This window comes from Leiobunum rupestre, chromosome 5 (genome assembly GCF_980474605.1).
Source record: "Leiobunum rupestre chromosome 5, qqLeiRupe1.1.hap1, whole genome shotgun sequence".
NCBI classification, from domain to species: Eukaryota; Metazoa; Arthropoda; class Arachnida; order Opiliones; family Sclerosomatidae; genus Leiobunum; species Leiobunum rupestre.
In genome coordinates this window covers 24,246,829-24,260,820 of record NC_143388.1, presented here as the reverse complement: position 1 = coordinate 24,260,820, position 13,992 = coordinate 24,246,829, and the positions used below count along the sequence as shown (strand labels likewise).

The window sequence follows — 13,992 nt, the reverse complement described above, 5'->3', positions numbered from 1 at the left end:
GATACAGGACCTCTACATTCTCGAAACTGGTTCAAATGATTTTTGGTTCGATAAATATTTCTTTTGTTAAGGTTCTCAAACATACCAAAAAACTATAAATTGAATAAATAAATAAATAATTTGAGGATAATGCCATAATACAAATGGGCGTTGTTTGTTTTATTTTGTAGCAATTTTAATTTAGAATCAATTTAAGCCCTACGTTATTTATTAAAAAATTATTTAAAACAATCGTTTAAAGTCTCACTTTTAAAATAATTTCCTCTCATTGGTTCAATTTGGTTGTGGTGACGACAAGCTTTGGATTTAAAACAGAAAAATATACGTGCATGATCAAGAGAGAGATATCCTAATAATTATCCCGAAATCTTTATTCAGAAATTCCCCATCTTTGGGTGATTCAATCATCTCAGAAAATGGACTTTTTAAGTTTTCTTTAGGTTATTTATGGAACTGTTTTTCCATTATTTGTCTGCTATAAGCGCAAAAAATCATTATAGAAATCCCAAAATTAAGATTAACGTTAAAATTGAGAACCGTCCTAAATTGATTAAAAATTGAGACAAGTAAAAATCTCAAGAAACCTCTGTTAAAATTTTAAATCAGCGAATGATAATAATTATATTTAAGTTTCAAATAAACCTTCTTTCAGGGGAGTAGTAGTAGTAGTATTATCTAAAGTCTGGATTTTTGTAATACTCATTAAATTCTTGTATGTTTGTCCATCTTTTCAAATGTGCACGTGCTGTATTACACCTCGTCTCTTTTTTATAAACGTCTTGTGATGTGTAAGATGCCTGGACTGGCGAATAGAAAATTCAGAAATCATTTTCAAAACTGAAATTCTATAATCAACAACTTTTACCAATGCAAATAAGTGTCCGTGAATGATTCCATTTCTCAAATATTAGGTGGTTTCTTTTCGCTTGTTCCAAGAATTTGGAGTAGGGTAAGAAAAGAGTAAGGCTATGACGTCATTTTACTCCGATTCTGCGGTGGCGAATAGTTTGAGTCGGAGTAAAAACGTTCTTCCAAAATGGCTGCCTGTGGCCTTTATAGAGGATAAATTCTGGCTAGCAGACGACAAAATCCGATTTACTCTCTGTATACCTCCTTTTCAGAAAGAGTAAAAAGAGTAGCCCTAATACTCCGGAACGAGCGAATAGTTTATGGGCCTGAGTAATTATCATCCCCGGAACAGGCGAATAAAACGTTTTAGGGTAAAAAGAGTACACTTTTAGTCCGAGAACAGGTTAAAAGAAACCACCAATACACTGCTTTGATTTTAACGGCTAATAGTAATCAGCTAGGTTAATATCCAAGGCAACTATCAACTTTTAATGCCTTTATATCAGTTGGTCGGGTTACAACAGCTACACTCACTATTACCGTTAACCTCGACAAGTTTTATGGAAGGGGAAACCGGAGAACTCGGGGGAAAACCCCTTAAAACTGTGGGGAGAGAACTTGCAAACTCAACGCGGAAGGAGTTGTTCCGAGGTTTCACCCAGTGCCGCAAGCTAGGATCGAACCCGGATCCTAGCGAGGCGAAAGTGGAAAACTCCAAATAAATGTGTTTGTTGATTTCAATTATAACCAAACTGCAAAAAATATGACACAAAAAATAACACTTTCACGAATTATTCCTCAGAACATTTAGGTCGCAATCTAAAATCATGTTCGAAAATCTGTTTACAATATTTGCACTATTTTAAATCACCAACTGACTCTGAAGGCTGCTATCTTTCGTTATTGCAGTTGTGGTATTTGATGGCGGCCGCTGTTCGAGGCTCCTCTTGAAAAACTCGATAAAACAGACTAATTCAACGCCAACGATTGCTAATATTAAAACCTAATATGTTCCAAAATCAGGACCGTCGTGACGTGCAGGCAAAACAGGCGGTTGCCTGGATCGCCAAATTCAAAGGGGCGGCCAAACGATTCAATATTTTTAAATTTCGTATTTTATAACTTTTTAAACAATTTAATTTCCAATCATATTATACTTTTAGCACTCATTATGAAAAAGTGAAGCTCATTAGATACAGGCAAAATGGTGCGCCTCGCTTTTAAGCTTTTATGGACAAAAAAACGGTGCTACTCTCTTTCCACGAAGACCACAATCATTGCGAAACGAAGTGGGCGCCTCTCTCTTACTGCGCTCATTGCAAACACTAGTACAGCGCTCTACTTTGCCACGATCATTGCGAAACGAAGTGGGCGCCTCTCTCTTACTGCGCTCATTGCAAACACTAGTACAGCGCTCTACTTTGCCACGATCATTGTGAAGTGAAGACGGTGCTTCTCTCTTATTGCGCTCATTGTAAACACTAGTACAGCGCTCTACTTTGCCACGATCATTGTGAAGTGAAGACGGCGCTTCTCTCTTATTGCGCTCATTGTAAACACTAGTACAGCGCTTTACTTTGCCACGATCATTGTGAAGTGAAGACGGTGCTTCTCTCTTATTGCGCTCATTGTAAACACTAGTACAGCGCTTTACTTTGCCACGATCATTGTGAAGTGAAGACGGTGCTTCTCTCTTATTGCGCTCATTGTAAACACTAGTACAGCGCTTTACTTTGCCACGATCATTGTGAAGTGAAGACGGCGCTTCTCTCTTATTACGCCCATTGTAAACACTAGTACAGCGCTCTACTTTGCCACGATCATTGTGAAGTGAAGACGGCGCTTCTCTCTTATTGCGCTCATTGTAAACACTAGTACAGCGCTTTACTTTGCCACGATCATTGTGAAGTGAAGAAGGCGCTTCTCTCTTATTGCGCTCATTGTAAACACTAGTACAGCGCTTTACTTTGCCACGATCATTGTGAAGTGAAGACGGCACTTCTCTCTTATTGCGCTCATTGTAAACACTAGTACAGCGCTCTATTTTGCCACGATCATTGTGAAGTGAAGACGGCACTTCTCTCTTATTGCGCTCATTGTAAACACTAGTACAGCGCTCTACTTTGCCACGATCATTGTGAAGTGAAGACGGCGCTTCTCTCTTATTGCGCTCATTGTAAACACTAGTACAGTGCTCTACTTTGCCACGATCATTGTGAAGTGAAGACGGCGCTTCTCTCTTATTGCGCTCATTGCAAACACTAGTACAGCGCTCTACTTTGCCACGATCATTGTGAAGTGAAGACGGCGCTTCTCTCTTATTACGCTTATTGTAAACACTAGTACAGTGCTCTACTTTGCCACGATCATTGTGAAGTGAAGACGGCGCTTCTCTCTTATTGCGCTCATTGCAAACACTAGTACAGCGCTCTACTTTGCCACGATCATTGTGAAGTGAAGACGGCGCTTCTCTCTTATTGCGCTCATTGTAAACACTAATACAGCGCTATTTTGTTTTCGCGTTTATTGAAGAAACAAAAACGTAGCCCCTTTCATTTTGAAAATCTGATACAGTGCTATTCTGTTTACGCTTTCATTTAAAAAGCAAAAGTGGCGTTTCACACTTTTCGCTTATTTATCAGCGCTTTTAATGAGCTTCTAATTATTGGTGCAAGGGCGTATCTAAGGGGTTTCAAGTGTCAAACCCCACCCAAAACCGAACATTGGTTTTTCGTTCAAAGGGGGAAGCAAGACCCTTAACATGCTCACTGCATATGCTCAGGCCACTAACTATGCGACGAGAACGTTCTTCACTGTGGTGACCACGATGCGAAATGAATTGGAAACTAAAAATGGCCGTAAATAAGGGCGCAAAAAATATTTGCCTGGGGTGCTAAAATGGCTCGCGACGACCCTGTCCAAAGTAATCTCAACTCAAAAATGATGCTGCATTGACTTCCCAGACTTTCATATTTTACATCTACACTATTTTAATTAGTTTATATATTTGGAAAGGGAAAAAATTACAATGGTAACGCCATTAAAGGGCGATTTGTAAGTATCCGAAATTTAGCCAGATGGCGCCAACAGTCTGAAACATTTTTCAGAAATGTTCAAGGTTAGCGAGTGCAGTTTTACCAATTTATGTCAGTACAGTGCTGACAAACCCAATTTTTTTGGAAATTTTGAATCGCCGATAAGCACCGCTGTTTGTCGAAGTAAAAGCACCTTCATATTCGATCACCAGTACAAGTGGAAGAGGTAGCTCCAGAACAGCTCTTTTTGAAAGATGAAAAGTACCCGGCACTGTGTTGAACGCCTTTCAAGATCTAAGAAAAATATATCTAGCGCAGTCCAAAATTCTAGTAACTTCTTCATATATACCCTATACAACCCTAAACACTTTAAACATTTTGATGCCCCCTGGGCCCATATGGAATAATGAAAACAATAATAAACAGTAAAATTATATTTTAATTTTGGAAATGACTAAATCACACTCGGAACTTTAGAAAACCGTAAACCTCATTGCGTTCCTTTTTAACCAGGAAGCTTTTTGGACATATTAAGGCTTGACAAAAACACGACGTTCTGTTTACAGGTTAAAAGTTTCCATTATTGGGATATATCAATCGATAGGTGATATCGTGCCCTCTTTCATGTGATATTTTGCCCTCATAGTCGTTGTCTCCCTTTTGGGCAATACGGTCTAGAAAAATGATACTACAATCGATAGGCTACATCGTGCCCTAAGTTGCTGTCGCTCTCATAATATTGGGCAAAGAGGCACAGAAATTAGGCGTAGAAACGAAACTTTTGCGTAATTTGACGAAAATCTGCCGCGATAAGCATTCGAAGTAGATGTATGGATTCCTGACAAGGGATATCAAACCCTTGTTGTGGATGTATTATGTTTGGTACTCGAAGGTTCAGATATCGGTTGTTTGCCCGATTAAGAAGGTGTATTTATACGCGGATTGTTAACCTCCTCTTCAATTTACTTCACGACTATAATTATTTAGGTTAGCAGATACAGATGTTCTTCGGTATAATTTTATAATTTTGTGCGCCCCAACAGCCTTGCGCCCCCTTGCCCCCTCTTAATCCGGCCCTGTATTTATTCCCTTTACGACAAAATGTTTAAATTGGTGCCATCTAGTATAAAATAAAACATTAAAATCGTACCTCCAAGGGCTTCGCTATAAATGTTCGTTTCACCGTAAAGAATTTGTGAATCGTTCTATTGTAAAACTATTTTGAAATAAAGTTTTATTAATATATTCATTTTATTACGATATATCAGTTACATAACGGCCTCATTTTTTAATTTTCCCACGTAATAATTTTTATAGATTATTTATAGACTCACAATGGACAATAGATTGTCCGAGTTTTGGTTGAGGAAGTAAAACAATATACTGATTTTAATATTTAATTTTCCCAAAAAGCACTTGGATATTTTATCCCTTATAATAAGGTGATATCAGTGTCCGCTATCGTCATTTGGAGTTAAAGTTTCGCGATGGTATCTGTAATCGTCGTCATCTTAAGCGCTTGGCTGATCGGGGGAACTGATGCCTTGGAGATTCTCGGTTCTCGCAACCCAACAACGGAAGCGACCCATGCCGAAGTGCTGGAAAAATGGCGCATTATGGAAGACAGGTTAATCATGAGGGTGGAATCTCTGGCCGAAAGTATACGGAAGAGCCTGGATGACGCCGAGTTGAACGTTGACCTTTCGGAAGACTGCGTCACTGCTGGTTTACAGTTTTATATCGACATCAGAGATCTGAAACCGTGGGCTACCAGGAGTGAGTTTTTCCCGGATTTCTCGTAGAAGATGGATTGGATACTAACTTTTCTAACCAGTGCTTGATAGTTCTGGCAAACCGGCTGCTGGGATGATGGAGGGTGCAATTAGCGCTCTGGGAAATTACGACGAGTGTCTTAAGATAGAAGCGTTGGACGAAGACGACCAGACGGTACTCTTTCACGGACAATACTGTTTGGTGGATATCAGAACAGCCCTCCCTAAACGTACGGGATTTATGTCTCAACGCAAAATTATCGAGCCACTTAATAACTTCACCGCCAAAACGCCAGTACGTTCGTATAAGTACTCTCTTTGCTTTAACTTTATTCATTCCATTTAGTTGGTAGTAGCGTAACAAGAGTTACATATCGTAGTTGTGAAACTGACAGTAATCTTTATCATTAGACGGTGATGTCATCTATTTATGGTAATACAGCAGCTTCCACGTGGTCCGTGTTCCGATAATGTTGTTTTTATGATTCCAACGCTAGGAACGCTTTAGCACCGAACGCGTGAGCAACATTCCATAGCTATACTAAAAAAAAATATTGCATAAGTGTAAAATTACTAAAATATAAAGGTCATCTAGTCTTTGGTTGTGGTATCAGGTAAGGTTTTTTCTGATTTACTAGGTTAGTAGAAGTGTCCACCGACGTAGGATAAAGTTCCATATTTGAGCAAAATGATTGTCCAACTATACCTCTAGTTATACCAATTTAAGCCACATAAGACCCATTGAAAAATGTATTGAGAGCTAATCTCACCATCGACTAAAAAGCCAACTAGTAGGTAATGTACTGGAAGCCAGTAACGTAGCCAGGATTTTGGTCCAGGGTGGGGGCACACAATTGAAAAAAAATAAAACCAAAAAAATATACAACCATAAGTTTCGGAGGCACGTGCCCCTTGGGGCCCCCTGGCTACACCACTGCTGGAAGCATTCCCTTTGGTCTGTGCCCTAATTTGTCCTGGCGCAACTTTCTCTCTTATCTTTAATCGCACGTAGAGAGACGTTCTAAAAAGCCACACATGTTGGCGCTGGAGTGGAAAAAAATTAGATTATGGTGACGTATTCAGTACCCCTGTCCTACACTCTCTTTTTAATAGTTCTTTTTATAAAATAACGTGGCCTTCTTGTTGAAATGTTGCTCTTACGTCACAGTCTCTTACTTTGACAAGCCTACGAGCGCGCGCTACAGTCGCGAGGAATATAGCTTTTTCTAGAGCGCGTGCAAATCGCTCGTGCGAAGAATACACTAATAAAGCTGGGTCTTGTGACGTAAGAGCAACAGTTTAACAAGTTGGGCAAGACCACTTTTTATTTTATAAAATCAACTATTCGCGAAAAGCTCTCGTTGCAAAATATAACGTTCTGGCACAATTTTTCCTCTTACGTCACTTTTGGTTATGCTATTCCCAAAACAATGCAAAAATTTTGCGTGTTTTTTTAATAGATCGGACAAACTCTCGCTGAGAATGCCGGCTTCTTTTACGATGGCGCCTTGCGAGCGGCTATTTGCACTCCGTCCGTATGTACCAACGAAGACATTAATAACATCCTGAGGTCAATTACTAAAGACGCCGGTTACTACGCCAGCGTTTATAGCTGCGAGGTACACGAAAAAAGTCATTTAGACGCCACTCAAATTGCCATATTGTAAGATTAAAATTTTATTTAAATCCACCTACATTATAGACTTTTGTGTCGCGTCCAACTGGGGACGCTGCCATTATGAACAAACATTGATCGGAAACACTGCTATCATGTTCTTGTTTGTTGGTAGCAAAGATAATATAGACCTCGAGGTACCCTAGATTCGAAATCACTGGCTAGCGGGTAGTCAACAGACCCTTCAAGGAAATCGCCAAGAAGTAATATTTCCAAGAGCCAGAATCCACAGGTGACTGTTTATACAGGGTGTTTCAAAAGGTTATGCAAAAATTTTAAGGAGTTGTAGGGGGTGAGTTGAGAAGTATGCCTGTTTTTTCCATTTTTACTACGATGAGTTAAAAGAGCGCCAGAGAGCTTCAAAGTGTGGCCTACTAGCGCCTGGAAGTAGGATGCAACAAGCGCAAACAAGCGTATATAAACAGTAACTTACAGGTCCTGGCTCTCGAAAATATTACTTCTGGGCGATTTCCTTGAAGATGTTTTATTTAAGCTCCTATAGCTTTTACCCACTTCCAAATAAGGTCTATAGTTATCATGGTAACTAAAATAGCGCCCGAGGGGCTAACCACTGTCAGATCGAGGGGATAGTCACTCCGCGTAATCGGTGTACAAGCCCGTACCTTTGACTGTACTAATGAGATTACGCGTAACCTTTATCAGTGTTGAGTACGCGTAATCATGGTACAGGCCATCTGACGGTGGTTAGCCCCTCGTGTCAGATGGCCTGTACACCGATTACGCGTACTCAACACTAATAAAGGTACACCGATTACGCGGAGTGACTATCACCTCGATATCGCCTTACAGCGACCGTTGGAGGCCGATTTTTCGGATGTCACGTGGCGAAAGTTTGTAATCGCTTCCTTACAAAACTGTTAAACAGAAGCTCTCTGAATTCGAATCTAGGCTGCGGAGTTCATTATTATCTTTGTTAGTAGGCAGCTAAAGGAGATAAATACTTTTCTTTAATGGAATTTCACTATTTATGCCATTTTGGGATAAGTTTTCCTGCTTTTTGCTTTCGGGTAAAATAGTTCTTTTTCTGGAGATAAAACTATGATATGTATCATCGAATTTGCTCTCAGCAAATTTTTTATGAGGATTGCGTAAGATAAATGGATGAAGTTGTTTTATTTTGTTAAAATAACGCAAAATCTATTCAGAAAACATTTAAAAAAAATTTTTCCTAATTATTTTATAATTCGTTTTAAAATAGGCGTGTTAAGTCACACTTTAGTCATGGCTCTCGATACTTATAGATTCCCCTTCAATTGGTATTTTCTAAAGCACCAGCCAGAAGGCTACATAATTAAAAATCTCATTCAACAATAACGCCAATTTTCATTAATTTTAAGATTAGTCCAAAACAATAGTTAACAAATTATACATTATTAAAACACGTAGTTAAAGTTGCCTACGTGAAGATATTTTTTTAATAATAAATAACCGCCAACTAAAATTGGCCCTTAATGGAATGTTTACACAATCAATGAGATATGGTTATTTCATTGTATAAAATGTTATGTTATGTGAATCTGACAAAACCTTCTGGCCCTGTTCGTACTCAAAAAGGGGAAAGAACCTTAGCAAAAGCGTGTAGAATGTCTGTAGTAACGTGTGATACATTTTCCCAAGTCACACCTACGAAGAGGGGCTAATCACTCTGTAACAGTGTGTCCTAATAATCAAGATTAATAATTTAATCCATATATAATCATTTTTAAACTCTAAACAGCCAAAGTTACAGATTTGATTTTAACCAGATTTAATTATAATTTAATAATCCTAATATCAAGGGAGTTATCTGCCCCTCGATCTACAATCACTGCTGGGTGATAGAGAATGGCCGACATAATGAGGGGAAATTGCGAACAGGTTTTGGCCCGAAAGAATTTCTATAAGCATGAATGTATTAATTTCAACCATGAATATCGAACTATATATCATTACCCTTTCTACCATCTGGGGCTAAGATGGCCGGTGCCTTTCCGCGTTTTACATAATCACTTGAGCCAATCAGGAGACAGGTATTTTTCGAGTATTTGTCGTTGACTCCATCCACAAAACGTTTCCGGGATTGCGCGATTTTACCGGCGAAGAAAATGACTCGTGATTCTTAGAAAAATTTCTGTATTTTTACAAAATTACTTGATAAACATAAATAAAGGAATTTGTTATTAATATTCTTAACTATTTTCGTTCAATCAAAAAGATGTTTATAAAAATTGTAGAAACTAAGTTTCGCTTTAAGCGTTGGCACTGAAAGCTGGTAAAGTTTTAAAACGTAGCCTTTCATTTCAAAATTACGTTTTTGCGCGTGGCAGTACCTTTACGTTGTGAGGTATAGCGTGCATATTTACCTGATTTTATACCCTAACATGGCGGAGTGTTTTCACGCGCCAAATGAATTTTAAGCAAAGAGGTAGAATAAATAGAGAACCAAATCCGTCTTCCAGGACCTACCGTTTCGCGGGACAGTATTTGTTGAGTTGGAGAGTTAGGCCTAGTAAATGAACTTAATCAAATCGTGTTTTCGCCATCTATCGTATTATTGGAAAACTAAACCTTAATATATTTTGCAAAAGTGTCTGCTTATAGAAACAGATGGCGCCAACATGATTGGATAAAGTTGAAACTTGAGCCAAATTCTCCTACTCAAATAAAACGTGTCCCGCGAATCCCACATTTGTTTGGGTCTCTATTTATTCTACCTCATTGATTTTAAGATCCACCAATACAATTTTGAGTGACGGCGCGTGACCACTGACCAATGTCATAATAACTAAGCCCGTCCCATCATAGACTACATAATGCAGTTCGATATTCGTAGTTGAAATGAATAAATTCATGATATAAATAGCTATTTCGTTTTAGGTGTATTCTGGTACTGTTTGCAAGCGCCGTTCTTTTCTGTACCACAATGGACATTTTCCACAGTAGTGTACCTTCGCGTATTTTGAGCTTTAAGTATTCCGTCATCCGAGGGTTTTCCTTGAGACGCAACTTGGCAAGATTGTTCGCGGTACCCAAATGCAGTGATGACGATCGAAGATTTTCTTCTTTCCATGGAATTCGTTTCATTAGTATCTGTTGGGTGGTACTGTGTCATACGTCCATCAGTATCAGTCCGTACTTTCTGCGTAAGTTGTTTTGTGTCGCTCATAAGTAATTGACGTCCTACTTTAAAGGCTGTCGTTATAGGGTCAACGCTGGAAGCCCAGAATATAATTAAGAATTTCTCGCTACAGTTCGTGGTAAATGGATACTTGTCGGTGGAAACGTTCTTCTTCATTTCGTAAGTTTTTCGAAACTTTTCCGTTAATATTAGCATTAATATTAAAACTTCGTTTTTAAAAATGTTATTTTAGGCGTCATTAGAAAGTTAATTATTATTATATTTTCTTAGCACTTTAAAGAATTTACTAGTGCGTAGCTTGTATTTTGTTAAAAATATAAACATTTTTACCATGAATAGAAAATTCTCAAACTTAAACAACTTATTCCCAATATAATATTCTTTGCACATTACATATGTACTCACATGACGTCCGACATTGTTTTTTTGGGCACGAATTGTATAAAAGTATATAATTATGTCCGTAAGTGTGTCAGTTAGTTATGAGAAGTGTTATGTAGAATTGACGTGATACCCAAAACGATAAGCGCCACTAACAAGAACATCTACAACTTAAAAAGATGTTATAACGCGAACGGCGTATTAGTCCTAAAAGCGCATCAAAAATTGGCGTTCCTTCTAGAAAAAGCTCTCAACAAAATTTTTACTTGAGGAAATTAACACCCTCGTTTGAAACATAACTTTAAAGTTTACTGCTCATATGTTACTTTGCACAAGCATTGTAGCCTCTTAAATTTTCTGTACAGGACATGATTATTATTTTTGCAGTTCAGTTCTGTTTTCCTACATGATGATCAAAGCTGTTGAACTTAAGGGTCCCGCTGTGTTTAACATTCCTGTCGCTGTTGCCAGAAGAATTTGGCGGTAATGTTTCTATACTATAACCAATTTATGACTTTTTAAACGCCACGTTACTATTGAAAATTGAAGACTGCTCCCATCTGCCATGTTGATGATCGGTTTGGCCCTCTTGCTACCTCTGGTCAGTTCTGGTCCGCTTTGGAAGGAACTAACCAACCCCGTCGTCGAGGCTTGCAGGAAGAATTGGTGGGGTGTTCTGGTTTTTGGACACAATTTTCAGCACCCTAGTAATTCGGTTAGCCAAAATCCTTTCTAAATAGTTATCTCGCAACTAAAACATAACTATTTTAGTGTCTTCTACATCTATGGTACGTTTCGTCTGATCTGCAATTCTTTCTGGTCGGAATAGCGTATTTGTCCCTGTACTTCCGTAACCGGACAATGGCAAAGTACTTCCTGTTATTCTTGATAATCGGGTCGCTTACTTCCACCGCTGTGGTCTCGTACGCTATGAGATTTCCGCCATCCGTTCACGCTGTGTATCCCGATACCAGGTAACATTATCTGCGTCTGTTTATAGACCTCTACACATAAGGTCCTTTCACAGGGATTATACCATTAGAGGTCGATTTTTAAACACCCGAAATCTTACCAGATGGCTTCAGCATTCTTAAATGTAAAATATTTAAATTATCCAAAATATAAATAATTTCACGTTTCTTTTTATGACGTATGTTTTCTGATTTCAACTTTTTACATAAAACGTCTCTTAAAGAAGTTTTAGAAATTTTTGGTTTTTTATGTTCTGTAATTTTTTTCTTTTCCCTTAAACAACTTAAATTGGCGCCATCTAGTAAAAACTAAAAGCCTGAAAATCGAACCTCTGACGGGTTCGCTCTAAATGGTTGTTTTCCTGTAAAGAAATCTGTGAATTGGTCTATTTAAATTATCTAATAATATCGTCGTTCTCTACTTAGATTATTTTTCAACTACTTCTTTTACAATTACTTGTTACCATACAATCACGTTGGCGTGTATGCGATAGGCCTCGCTCTTGGAACTGCACTAGCCAACGGTTCCAAAATTAAAATACCCAAGGTTTGTTTTAACCGTTCGTATATCTATGTTACCGTATGCTAATAGTAATCTAACATGATATTCTAGTTGGTGCAAGGACTGTGTTGGGTGGTCGCATTTGGTCTGGGTTTCGCTTCGGTTTACGTTCAATATATTTGGAACAATGGTAGAATTCCTACGTTGGTCGAGAGTGTACTGTACAATAGTCTTAACAGATTTACTTGGACTTTGTCTTTGTCTTGGATCGCGTTGATCTGCGCCATTGGACAAGGAGGTAAACAGCAACTTTGAAGCGAATGCAGTCATTTTGCGGCCAATTACGCCAAGGCAGACGCTTTCGTAGTGCTTCCAACGGGCAATTGATCAGGTTATTTAGCTCGTAATTTTCAGATATCCGAAGATAGTCGGTTCGTCGGATTAAAATTATTCTATTATATTCCCCTAACACAGAAATCCTTTCTTAAAATGTTCTGACCAGATTTAGTTTGTTGATATCTGACTTATACGTTTAGAATGAAATCTTGTGGAAAACAAATCAAAATAAATAGTGATTTCATTAAAATTTAATGAAATTAATTTAATATTGGATATGTAAATTCTAAAACTATTATGAAACTGCAATCCGCTCACATTCTGTTTGTCGATTTACAATGAATTCAGATTAGTTTAGGGTTTTAACTATCTGATTGACATTTTGACTCTTATCAACTGATCTGGCATTATTTTAACGTAAATGCAGATAATCGTATATCTGATCTATCGAATTGATTTGCTCAGGGTGGAAGCGCTACACTTAATTAACAAATAAAGCCAGCGGACTTGGTCTTTTTTTTTCAATTTCCCAATTGTCTGTGAAGCATTCGAATAAGAAATTTCGTTTCCAGGATTTGTGAACGATTTCCTTTCTTGGAAAGTTTTTAGAGTTCTGAATAAAACGTCTTACTTGATGTACTTAGTTCACGTACTGGTCATACACTACTACTCCAGATCACTGGCCGGCACTGTTGATTCCAACGTCACGAATTTGGTAATTAAATAAACGTTGGTTATTCATATTTTAGAGTATTTTCACAACTTATTGCTTCTATAGTTCTGGACTTATATGGGTAACTTGATGGCCAGCTACTTCGTGTCTTTGATTTTGAGTCTCTTCTTTGAATCGCCTCTCACTCAACTCGACCGAATATGCTTCGAAAGGCTTCGAAAGAAGATTCTACCTGTAACTGTAACTGAAAGTGCTACCTCTAGTTCTTCTAGAACCGAGATAGACGAAAATAAATTCAACAATTAACAATTTGACCATTTCAAATACGTCTTACTATATACACTAGGAATATCTAAGTTTCCACTGGTACCGTGATTACCAGTAGCAATTTACCAGAATTTTTTATTTCGACACTGATATCAGCCAGTTAATTGGATTCTGAAAAATAGTAAAATTCTTCGTTCTTTTGAGTACCAAACATTTCAATGCTGCCAGGCTAAATTATATCTCTTAGTCCTTAGGTTTATTTTATTCGTTATACAGGATGTTTCAGAGAAGTCTAGTAAAAGACAGAGAGACACGTCTTATGAGATAAGTTAATAACAAGTTGGCAAGCCAAAATATACCTCTCCTCGGAAGAATAGTCCCTAGTGGTATTA

General features: G+C 38.0%; 1 protein-coding gene across 1 annotated transcript; it reads left to right on the top strand.

Moving 5' to 3' along the window:
• Window positions 1–10,221: 10,221 nt before the first annotated feature.
• On the top strand, window positions 10,222–13,639 carry LOC149943900 (nose resistant to fluoxetine protein 6-like). The gene is made up of 9 exons (XM_090176240.1): window positions 10,222–10,474; window positions 10,536–10,629; window positions 11,239–11,334; window positions 11,401–11,566; window positions 11,623–11,825; window positions 12,249–12,369; window positions 12,436–12,622; window positions 13,233–13,375; window positions 13,439–13,639. The coding sequence occupies exons 1-9, from the start codon at window positions 10,255–10,257 to the stop codon at window positions 13,637–13,639; spliced, it is 1,431 nt and encodes a 476-aa protein (XP_090032366.1). The 5' UTR covers window positions 10,222–10,254.
• The last annotated feature ends 353 nt before the right edge of the window (window positions 13,640–13,992 follow it).